The sequence below is a fragment of the Polypterus senegalus genome, chromosome 1 (assembly GCF_016835505.1).
Source record: "Polypterus senegalus isolate Bchr_013 chromosome 1, ASM1683550v1, whole genome shotgun sequence".
NCBI classification, from domain to species: domain Eukaryota; kingdom Metazoa; phylum Chordata; class Cladistia; order Polypteriformes; family Polypteridae; genus Polypterus; species Polypterus senegalus.
In genome coordinates, this window is record NC_053154.1 from 43,422,286 (window position 1) to 43,435,295 (window position 13,010).

Genomic DNA, 13,010 nt, shown 5'->3' on the forward strand with positions numbered 1-13,010 from the left:
TTCCTCTAGCAGATTTTAGAACTGTTTGTCATTGATGACGAATCTGAGTTGTGGACCACCAAAAATGCGTTCCTTAATCTTGGAATCAGTGATTTGTTGGAAAAACTTTTCAAATATCAATATCATTCCCTTTTATTGTTCAGTACTTTCACAAAATTTTTCATCAGTTCCAGTTTTATATGAAGAGGTGGCAACAAAAATATCTTTGTTGCGTCGACAAGTGGTTTATGTGCCACACTTTTTTGCCCTGGAACCAAATACTTATGTAACAGCCAGTTCTTCTTAATGTAGGGCTGCCCATTCGCATATGAAACAACAGAACTTGGTGTATCTCAGCTGCATTCCTAGTATAGCTGTGCCCCTGCTGTTTTCAATTATCACAGATGTTCCAGTTGTAGTTGTTGTACTGAATATGTACAGTATGCTTATAATATGAGAGAAACTTACAAAAACAGGTGATTACAATAAAGCAGTACATGATAGTAAAATTTAATGGTAAACGTATGGATCAGCAGGTCATCATAGGCTCCCCAAAGAGGTTATGTGAATATTTCACATACCCTTAACATCCATTATCTCTCTGTCGCAATACACTGTAGAAGTCACTAAGGTCTAAATTGAGGCAGAGGAATTCCAGTGAGCTATGAAACAGAGCCATGATTTATTTTGTATTACCATCTATAGTTTATAGTTAAAATTGTACTCATAAAGTGGTTTTAACTTATCACTGAAAAATGTGATCTTTTCTTTTATACTAATTGCACTTCCTTTTTGTAGCCATGTGGTAAAGGTCCTCGTTTACCTGAAGTGTACTGTGTCATCAGCAGGCTAGGATGTTTTGACTTGTTTTCAAAGGTAAGTATTAGTTTGGTTAACAAAAGTTTAATTGTGGAAGGGTATTAAGTAAATGTAATCTAAAGTTTTAGATTTTTTATAGAAACTTTCGATAGTATTTAAAAAATAAAATGTTATTATGGCTTTAAAAGTTACATGACTGTTTATTCTCATTTGGCATCTCAACTTGAGACATTGTTCAAAGCCAATCTAATACTTGAGTATTTGATGGAGAAAATTACAGGTAAAATTCCGTTACACCGAATATCTTTACAACAAAATTTTCATTACAACGAAGTATTTTTTATGGTCCAAACAGTTTCCCCATATGACATCTGTAAAAAAATCTTGTTACTATGAAATAAATTCAGCAGATACTTTCATTACAATGAAGTGCCCAAAAGACCTTGAAACACCTGAATGAATCATCCATAGAGCAGTTAGTTCTGTGGTCACAGCTCAGTTGTGCACAACGATCCCCAAACAGAAACACTGTAAATGTTTTTTTCTTTCTTCGAACTTTCCTTGTACTGTTTTTTTTTTGCTGTTTTTGTTTTTGTAGGTTTTCAGTGATACCTTTTACTTATTGCTCGTCAACATCTGAAAAACAACTATTGGAATTTAAGTCATTGTCACCCTCCTATTGAAACAGCAGAAACGAAAAAACAGTAACAGTTCATATTAGAAAAAAAAACTTTACATTTTTGCGATTGCGACAAAAAGAAAAAAGACGTTGCCAGTGAAACCTTTAGTTTTACATCTCATCCAAAGGAAGGTGCCATTTTTTTTGCACTGGGGCATTCGGATCTACACCCCTGCTGTCCTCATCAACGCCTCAACCATCAACAACTCATTTTTTTTGCTAGATTTTCAAAAAATTCCCCACTCAGATACAGTGATATAAAATTCCCCACTCAGCTACAGTGATATAAATACTCCGAGTGGTGCAGTGAGAGTAATATGGAAAAAGATGATCCGCTGTGGCAACCCCTAATGGGAGCAGCTGAAAGAAGAAGAAGAATGTGCAGTGAGAGTGACACCATTAAAGCAGCTATGGTATTTGGAATAGTTTGGCCATTCCATAGACCATTACATTGTTACAGGTTAATTACAATCAGATGCCTTAAACTAATAAATAATATGCGGTTAATTTCAGTGTATATGATAAAGTCATATCAGGGATGTGGATCTAAAAAAGATAGGGAAACCACACAGAAACAATAGCACTGCTTTGACACTGGGTGCCGCCAGTTTGCAAAACCGAGCGTAGAACTTGTGTATGGGATTGAGCTAGCGTGAAAATGTGAATGGCTTTACACCAAGTTTTTATACATCGTGATGTGAACGTGGAAACGAGCGTATGCAACATTTTTGTGCGTACGCACTGTTTATACGAGGCCCCTGGTCTGAGGAGGAAAAATGATGTTAAGAAACAGCACCAACCCTTGGTGTGGCAGTGGAATTATAGTCACTAGGTCCCTTCAGCTGTTCCTTATGTGCATGCGTGTGACAACTGGTACAAACATTTTGTGATATAACCAAACTATTTCTGGTCTGACATCATTTTGCCTTATGTGACACTATGTTTTAAAGAATATTTCCAATGGATGTGGTCAAGAGTAAAAGCAATATTGTTTGAAACTTTATGAACAGTGAAAGAAAGCATCCAGTGAGATGACCTGATATGTGCAATTACTGATACAGTATGTTTACTTCTGTCAAGTGAGCTCTATAGTTTGCTTTGTTATTTATAGATTGGATCAAGGACAATATACAGTATGTACTTTCAGTGAGAGTGATCATTTTATTTCTTTATTTTATATAATAACTAAGGGATTCGCCCCCTGCTCGCTTCGCTCACCAACCCCCAGCCTGGGGTATGTGTCGGCCACTTCACATCTCTGCCGCTGCTTGCTGCTGTTGCTGTGCCACGTGATCTGCATCTCGCGTGGCGCTTTGAACATTTAAAAGCCTGTACAGCAGCTGTCATTTTGTCTCACTGCCTTTTTTCTACGATGTTCTACTTTGTCATCTACTCTTTATCTTTTATTTATGGCCCCGGGCATGATTAAATCTCTTGGCACAAAGTCTCGTCTCACGGAATGTGAGTTCTTGATATTTTTGCAAAAATCAGAAAATCTAACAACATAACATTAAAGTTCGATAAATTCCTAAAAGAATCATAACCAAACATATATATGTAGTTTTTAAAATAAGCCTGATTTAAAGCGTGTCAAAAAACATGACATAAAAACGTCACATAAAATCGTTGCACAAAATCGTTGCACTTTTAGGCTTAGTATTTTATATATATGTAGAGTAGATATTAAATCAATTCTTACAACCCTCATTATCTATGAATCTAATATGTTTTTTGTCAAAGATAAAACGAGTGGTACCTGTTTTTGCTGTTTCCATACAAATGGATTAATAGGCTTATAAGGTTCATTATTTTTTTTAATAATGGAATCGTACATTATATGCAAATAGAAGAATTTTAATTTAATTCTTGTAAAGATTCATATCTGAAAGATTCTTATTATTTTAAAGATTAGTACCCAAAAATATTACCTTCTAATTATGTTGGCTAGATCCTAGATGAAGTGGAAAGGAGAAGGGGGATATCAGCAGCATTGGTTTACCCATTTATGAGGAGTGTGATGGAGTCACCATTTCCTGCACCTGGGAAAAACATCAAAGTCAAAACCTTCTTACCTGGAGCTGGAAATGAGGTCAGTGATACATCCATTCAATATACTGAATTTCTTATCCCTAATATTTATTTTTCCATTAGTAGTGGGGTATAACTTTACATGTGTCTTATGTATTTAGCTTCATTTCTAAGCTAGCTAAACAAATGTTATTTAACTCATCTGGATAAGAGCTAGCCTCTCTTCCAAAGGAGAGCTGGAACTATGCAAAAATAACGGGTTTAGATACTGTTCAAGGAATAATTCCTATTCCTAAGTCTTGTTGCTTTTAAGTAGGTCATTTGAGTGTAGCATTAAGTAGTTATGAAGACTTTGTTATTGACTGTGTGCCATTTTGATTTTCTCCCTGTGCCTACTTATGGTTTTTCTGTAAACTTCTAGGGATATGTGCGTCAGGTTTATTGGTGACTCAAAGTTGAGTGAAAGTTTATGTGTGCTTGAGTGTACTGTACAGTTCACTAACACATTATCTCTTATTAAAAAATAAGTTAGAAAATCAATGGATGAAGGGAAATGAGTTATTTGGTTTAAAAAATTGATGGTGAACTAAATCAGTCACTAAACAATCATCTTTATAGTATTTTATTTTAACAAGTGTAGTAGTAGTAGTACTGTTACATGTATATACTATAAAGTCCTGCTATAATTTTTGGAAACCTTTTTACCTACTGTAACATCCATCCATCCATTATCCAATTCGCTATATCCTAACTACAGGGTCACGGGGGTCTGCTGTAATATTCATAATTAAACAAACAACTTACCGAATATATGGAAATTTTCCCACACACAACACCACACAATACCATTAACACAGTCTTGATAGTGCTCTGTACTGAATAATTACATCCCTGCTTAGATGTTAGCCATAAAAAGTATGGTTCCAGTTAGGTATAGTCACAGCATGAAAACACCAGACTTAATTTTAACAATCAAATTTTTTTTAGATTTTAAAAAATGATGTGTGTGCTGTATTTCTATTTGCTGACTTTCCTGAGAACGTTAATAAAGCAAAAAAATGATTGAAAACAGATATTCATCTTTATTATTCTACAGTGTATTGTGTAACTTATCATTGGTAAATTATTTTCACGTATACAGTTACAATGTCACATGTAGTATATGTTCAATAAGGAATTCCTCATGAATCTGCTCCTGGTCTCTCATCATTTCTGTTATGTGTGGGTAATGTTGCTGATAATATGAAATGACAATAAATCATCTGCTACAGTATACAGTATGCAGATTACAGTATTTGGTATTTTTAACATTTCTAGGCCATTAAAAGTGTATTATCTGATTTTGAATATGTATGAATTCTCAGTTACCTAATTTTATTCTTTCTAATCCATTTTACAACTGTTTTCCTAATTTTTGGGTAAAACTCACTTGGAGAGAGTTGATCAAACTCTAGCTTGTGTCCTCAAAACATACATCGTTAGCTATACTTATTAATTAAGTTTGTTGATAAGTATGCATATTTGGGCAATTGGGTGGATAGGACATTTGTTTACAATGAGCCTTAATTACCATGCAGTGTCGTTTTCTAACCTGCTTCATCTTAAACATAGTCACAAGGTAAACTGGAACCTATCCGAGCAAACATATGGTGCAAGGCAGGAACAATCCCTTGACAGGGTGCATGTCTATTACAGGACGAGTACACACACACAATCACCACACACATACATTAGGTCTAGTTTAGCATCACCAATGCACCTATTATTTTCTTGCTAAACAACATTCACAATATTTTTGTTACAGAAATGCACTACAGAAGAATGAATCATGCAAAATGAATCATGCCTTTAATTAAAATATAACTGCAGTCAGTGTCACAGTGATGACCTGAAGTGTGATGCTACTGAGGGTGGATATGACTTACACCGTGCCTCCCCTAGATGATGAGACATCCCTACTTCAGAGCGAATAAGAATAAAATAAAAACAAAAATAACAATTAAAAAATAAGTGAATAGCTCACACTTGAGTAGATACACAATATAAAAACTGAGTGAAGATCAACACAGATTGGATTTATTATGTTTCACTGAAGTAAAGATGGATTTTAACAGGGCAAGTATTACATTAAATAGTAATACAACAATTTCAGAATTGTTGTTTATCTTTAAAAAGAATTTTCTTAAGAAATCTGTGGTCTCCATTGCTCATTTTGGTACCCAGTTACCCACTTGAACACACATGTAAACTATAGAATCAACCACAATTAAACTCAGGCAAGGCATATTATTAACTCTTTAGCATAACCAGATGTTTACCAGATGTACATAATATGTCTCATATATTCATATTCTTAATGCGCTCCTATAGACAATTTAAATTCTACAGAATAACATTTTTCCACACATATAAGCATTAAACCAACCCAATATTACATTATATTAATTCAACTTCAGTACAACAGGACAGCTCTGAGAAAGTAAAAGTCACACACTTTGCAGTTAAGACAGAAAAACAGGTGTGCACGAATTATCAGATAATTCACCAAGACAAAGCATACCATTACTCAAAGTTCACCCATGCACACAAAAATGGAATATTCACCTAATAAGCTACGTACTGTATATTTTTCTTAGTCATTGTGCCTGTAATAGATTCTGGTTGGTAGGACAGTGTTCTCTTAGCTGTCTCCTTTGAGGTCAAATTCCATAAAGTAGTGACAAAAATACTTATTTTTGCTTGAAGGCTCTGATCTGACTTGAACTCTTAGCCTATCTTCTCCATTTAACCAGCGACTTTTACAGCTGGGCTCACACTATTGTGTCAGTAACTGGGCTGGCAAGAATCCACTGAAATATCTTCTGCGTACAACATACTGATATTGTTCAAACAATATATAACTTGTGGTCTCGAGATATTGCATGTGCTCATAAAATTTTGTTTGCACAATATTAAAAAGACACTGCTTTTTAGGACATCAGGATCTCTATAGAAGGTAGCTTAAGAAGGACAAAAAATGCTTTTTTTAATAAGCTTTTTTTAAATATGAAGGTGAATTATTGACAGCAGAGAGTTCTTGGGGTACTATTTTCAAATACGACTGTGGGAAAAGTGAATATTTAGTTTTCATGTCGCAACCCAAAAGGGAGTCATGGGAATGACCTACCAAATGAGCAGTAGTTTTTGCTGTGATTGAGCAATGTTACGCCTAAACCTAAGTTGACATCATACCTGATAGGTCTTTTTTATGAATGCATAATACTTTGGTTTGTGTAACGAGTAACAAGGGCTTATTGGAAAATGCAGTGAAGTAAAAAGAAAGGTATTTAACCTAAATTGTACTGGGGTAAAAGTAGCCCTAAATGAAATTTACTCAAGTAAAGCACAAAAAACATACTGAAGTAAAGTAAGAAAGTAGTTGTATTACAGTATTTTACTTTACACTTCTGGTAATCATGATATTATTTGAAAAAGTTATGCATTGTCATTTCAATCAATGGAGTATGATTACATGCTTCACATCTGCAAAAAGATACTGTATCTACTGTGCCAAAAGTTATAGTAATTTTACATATACATTATGTAGTTAATAATATATATTGTATTCCTTTTAATTAAGTGTGCATTTCCACACTGATGATGAACTTACACTGAATGCTGTATTTTGTTGTGATAAGTATAGTACAGTATTGAAAAACACAATTTTCATTACTTTGTTGTGCCTTGGATGGTTTCATCTGTAAAAGATTTAATATTACTAAGGCTTTCCTAATTAAATTAAATAATTAAATAAAAGATTGAATAAAATGATGCAGTCTCAGTCTTTGTAGTCAAGTAAAGCAGAGTGGTTAATGACTTAAGGTCCATGTTCTTTAAAAGTGTTTTTTAAAATTGTTCATATAGGTCATTGAACTGCGCCGCCCTACGGATTCTCGCCTGGAACATGTGGACTTTGATAGCCTCTTTAGCTGCCTAAGTGTTCGCCAGGTTATTAGAGTTTTTGCATCTCTTCTGCTGGAACGGAGAGTCATATTTGTGGCAGACAAACTCAGGTAATCCTTAAGTTGACAAAAGATTTTTTTTATTACTAACTGTATTTATTTGTAGAATGCAGTTACAGATTTTATTCATGTGAATACTCTTTTTAATGGTAAATTTAAATTATATGAACATGGCTAACTCTTAAACTAAAAAACATGCAATTTACTAGTTCATAATGCAATTACTTACATAAGTGAACTGTTGAAACCCAGATAGATAGATAGATAGATAGATAGATAGATAGATCAAAAGGGAAAATACAGTTTTCCAGCAGTTGGCATGTATAAAATACAACAAATAAGTAAGAACAACAAATAAATAAATATGTCTAAAAGCTAATTAAAATTAATATAGTTTGTGCAGGTATGTCTATGTGTTACCCATATTTATTATTTCAAATGAAAAGCGTTACTGAAGGGTGAAGATGAAAGAATTTTAATAAAGATAAGAACAAAAAATAAACAAGGATATGAGTAAGGCAGAGTAAGTGCAGACAAAGTTCATGGTCCTTCATTTTTGAAGTATGAAACTATAATAATGATAATGACAATAAGAACAAGATCCTAGCTAAGACAAGCAAATGAAACAGCACAAAAAGCTGAATTTTTCAAAATGCTCATAGAGTGACTTAGTTACAGTGCAGACACCTGAAGAAATTGCTGCAGCATGGGCACAACTAGCCATAATGGAAAAGTTAAACTTAGGAGCAAGTGGAGCACATTTGAGCACAGGCTTTTGTCTATAAAGAGGTGATGTGCAACATATCTTCAAAACTATTATGCTATCCCAAGAACAAATAAAATAGTGGAAAGAGTGAAAGACCATAATTTTCAAATTTCTCAGACGATAAGGAGCTCTGACTCTTGGTGCACAGAAAATTGTTTGTGGCTCTTACTGAAGACACAAATTGCCCTTATCACCAACATAACCATGGCAAAGTTTTATCTGACAATGAAAAATGACTTACTAAGAAATCCTTAGCAAAATTTATCCAAATTTAAAACTTAAGAAATGTACTTTTTATTTTGGTTTTCCACGTTATTTTTGACAGCTGTTTTACTACTATTAGTTCATAATGTAGTCAAAATTTTAAGTTGTGATATTATTAAAGAATTTCTTTATGATAACTTAAAGGCATAGAGCTGCCTTGAAATAACAGGGTGATGGTGACCAAGTAATACACTGCCCAATACTTTTTCTTCCTAGCTTCAAGTATTTTGGTTTGTATCTGAGCCTACTCACTGTGTGTATTTTGTACTTTTTCCCCATGTCTGTGTGTGTTTTACTCCAGGCTCCTCCTACGTCCTAATGCTAGCCCCTTATAATTGAGTAAGTGTGGGTGTGTACATGAATCCCTGCCTAGAGTTGGTTTCTACTAGATATCTTATGCTGCTGTCCGATGCTTCAGGGTTCGTCCTCCTCAATCATGAACTGGATTAAGTGGCTTGATAAAGGATAAACAAGAAGGAAGCGCAAAGTTTAAAAATAACATTAGTAGTAGACATTAGGTACCAGTAGTATTTCATCCTTTAGCTCAGAGGTGTCGAACTCCAGTCCTGGGGGGCCGCAGTGGCTGCAGGTTTTCATTCTAACCATCTTAATTAATGACCAGTTTTTGATGCTAATTAACTTCTTTAGCCTTAGCTTTAATTAGCTTGACTCAGGCCCCTTTGTTATTTATTCCTTAATTAGCAGCCGGACAGTAATGAGACATAAAACAAGCAGGACATGACCAGCTCACCTTTACCCATCAAACAAAATCTGAAAATAAAGATGAAGGTCTCAGTAAGGTTGATCCCTCAGGTTACCAAATCATTTTAGGAATTCTTAGAAAAAAACAGAATATCAACAGTTTTGGAAATGTCTGCTGTGGCAAAAAGAGAGCAGCAAAAAGCCATTGAATTGAATAACGGGTTTAATTAACAGCAAGAATCAGCTTCTCATTAAGGAACTGGTTGGAGTTTGAAGCCCCAATTTAGCTGGTCATCTGTTGGCTCGTTTCATGTCTCATTTCTGTTTGGCTTTCATTTAATGAAGAAAAGAATCAATTCAGAAGACTTAATCCTTAAAAACAGGGCTATTAAAATATAGGGAAAAGAAGTTAATTAGCAGTGAAAATTGGACACTGATTAGGAAAAGGGTTACAAAGAAAACCTGCACCTACTGTGGCCCTCCAGGCCTGGGGCCTCATGTATAACGCTGTGTGTAGAACTCGCACTATAACATGGCGTAAGCACAAAAGCCGAAATGTGCTTACGCACAGAAAAATCCAGATGCAGGAATCTGTGCATACTCCAACTTCCACGTTCTTCCGGCTATATAAATCCCGGTCAGCGTGAAAAGTAACCTCGTGCACACGCTTTATGTAACGCCCCAACTTCTCCCAGAATTATGCCTCTTTGAATATGCAAATCAATATAAATCACCCTTAAGCCCAGCCTTCTGTGAAAAGACAATGGGAAAAGCACGGGGGAAATATAAGTGGAGGCAAAGGAAAAACATACTATTTGTTTAATTAAACCGTGGTATAATCAACAAAAGGAAGTTGATCGAGTGACATAGCGTGTTGGAGAAACTTGAATGCTCACGTTCACAAAGTCGCACAGTGCCGGAAATAAAAAAGAAGTCCCATATCAAAGTCGCTGTGAAAAGGCGAGATGTAGCCCACTGTCTGAGTGTCATATGAAAGCTTATTAGGGTACAGAGAAAAAAAAGGCAAACAGTGGGGAAAAAGCACGAAATGTCAACTTCAATCTCGAAATTTCCACTTTAATCACGTAGTTTATTTTGTCATTAAAATAGAACATCATAAACTTTATCTTAAAATCATTTAATTAACCAGTTTCTCAAATCACATCGTAATTAAAGTATAGCACGTTAAATGCTTTGTTTTGTATGTGATCTTCTATGTGCTCTATGTGTGTGAATCACTGCATGCTTCTTAAACCGGCTCTCTTCCTCCGACAGGACACAGAATCCATTAGATTCATGATATTACAGCTCTATGAATCACTAAAATACTGAGATGTATACGTGATATTATTTTCATGATGATAGTTAAAGCATGTTATTAAACATGGGTTTAGCGCAGTGATTGTGTGCAACCTTCGATGAAATTATTTATTGCAGCAGTACTCATGGACGGCTCTATGTCCAATAGAGAAAGTCCAATGTTAATATGTTATCTTATGCACGGTGGATCGCCACACAATCAGCTCAGTAATAGACGTTAAGCCATCTGTAAGCTTAGAGCGCCAATTCTTCAAAACATTTAAGGAACATTGAAATATCTTTGTAGTACATGTTTAATTATTCTATCCTTCACGCCAGTCCCAGTGAAGAATATAGATTATTTAAATGAAGTTAAAGTTTTATCTGTATAATATAATAAACATATTTTGCTGCATTTCATCTTAAAAATGATATCGTCATCATATGTAAATGCGCGCTTTATAAAGTGGCACAGGTTGTGTAATATTATAACTGTAGTGCAAGTTTACAGTGAGGTAATTGTACTTACTGTATAAGTACAAACGGTTCTACAAGGAGCACTTGATTGAGTGCGTTTAAAGTTCTTGGGCTGAAACTGTTTCTGAACCGCGAGGTCCGTACAGGGAAGGCTTTGAAACGTTTTGTCATGGCTGAGGCAACGTGTTCTTGAAGCTGTATACCGATAATTCTCTTTCCGATCAGCTGCTGTTGTGATTCACACTAAGATACAGTGATATAAATACTCTGAGTGGTGCAGTGAGAATAATATGGAAAAAGATGATCCGCTGTGGCAACTCCTAACGGGAGCAGCTGAAAGAAGAAGGTGCAGTTAGAGTAACAATGCTAAAGCAGTTATGGTATTTGGAATACTATGGCTATTCCCTGGACAATTATATTGTTTCAAGTTAATTACAATGAGATGCATTACACTAATAAATTATAGGCGGGTAGTTTCAGTGTATTTATAAAGCCGCGTCAGGAAAATAAGGAGTAACCACACAGGAACAGTAGCATTGCTTTGACGCTGGGTGCCGCCAGTTTGCAAAACCGAGCGGAGAACTTTCATATGACAAGGTATGAGGTACTGTGGAAAAGTGCGTGGCTTTACGCCAAGTGTAGGTTTTATACATCACGGTTTGAATGTGGAAAAGTTCTTACACAACATTTCTGTGCGTACGCACCGTTTATACATGAGGCCCCTGGAGTTTGGCACCTGTGCTTTAGCTTCAATGAATAAAAACTATTGGGTGTTTCATTGTTTACATTATGTGCTGATCTGTTTTTAATAACCTGCAAGTAATGTCATATTATTCCTATAAGAAAAAGCATAATGACTATAAATGACATGAGAGTATAGAAGGTTAAAAATATGAAAGGAAACCATCAGGCTTGTTTAGTTATCAGAGCTATATCAGTATAGCAAGACATTTAAAAAAATATCAGGGTCTCTGTTTCAACTGTGTTCAATATTTTTCCTAATTTTAATGACCTATTGTATGAAGAAATGTTTCTTAGTTTCATTCTGAAATGCAGTTGCTCTTAATTTCCAGTAGAATTCCGGTATACTGGATCATCTGAACACCTCAGTTATTTACTTGTGTAGCCTTTTCTGTTAAAGACTAAAGAGTTTTAGTTATCTGAGTTTTCCAGTGATGCACTTAGTTGCACTTTTACAGTATATATTTTTTAGGTTGAATCTGTCTTTTATGTAATGTGGTGACCAGAATGGCATGCAGTACTCCATTAGCAAACAACTTAACCAGATTGAGATTTCTTCATTTTTACAAAATTAATTTATTTGATAAGAATAGTTAGTACACAAATATTCAGGCTTTCGACTGACCTGAATGACTTTGTGTTAGTGAGCTCCCATTTCTTGTATACTCCGAGTCATGATAAAAATGTAGTCTGATCCTTTTCCAGCTTCACCAAAAATTTAAATACTGATCTTGTGAACATATCATTATGCACAGTTTAAACTAAAATTTAGTTCATCCGCAAAGTCTAGCCATTCATTTTTTTTAGATTCAGTGCTATCTTTACCATGTTTGGGACAGTTTAAACAAATGAGCACCAAGGCATCTGATGTCGTCTGACTTAATGTGGAAAATATGCACTTCCTTTTTGGGCTGTTCTATCTCTTTATCATGAAGGTTTCTTCATGGTTGTAAAAAACTGTCATTTCTTTCATTCGTTTATATCAATGTGCTGCTGTTAAGCTATTTTTGAGCATGAAAGGTCTTGGGTCATGTTACTTAAGGGCACAAAGTAAAAACATTAAATGTCATTTATAATTGATTTACTTCTCTCATCTTTAGTTTCAAATATCTCCTTAAAATAGAATTAATTTATGAATTTTTGCTTAAAATACATGATAATGTAGAATATATATTAAGTTCTGTAGGGGGCACCACTGGGCCCCAAATGCCAGACACAATTACACAGACAAATACCAGGTTCACAATGAATGTTT

General features: G+C 34.9%; 1 protein-coding gene across 1 annotated transcript in view; it reads left to right on the forward strand.

Moving 5' to 3' along the window:
- dennd2b (DENN domain containing 2B) overlaps window positions 1–13,010 on the forward strand; it is a 419,955-nt gene that overhangs the window by 353,909 nt on the left and 53,036 nt on the right. The window contains exons 12-14 of the mRNA XM_039748358.1: window positions 778–855; window positions 3,426–3,566; window positions 7,409–7,557. Coding sequence (XP_039604292.1) covers window positions 778–855; window positions 3,426–3,566; window positions 7,409–7,557 — 368 coding nt within the window. The remainder of the gene's footprint in view (window positions 1–777; window positions 856–3,425; window positions 3,567–7,408; window positions 7,558–13,010) is intronic.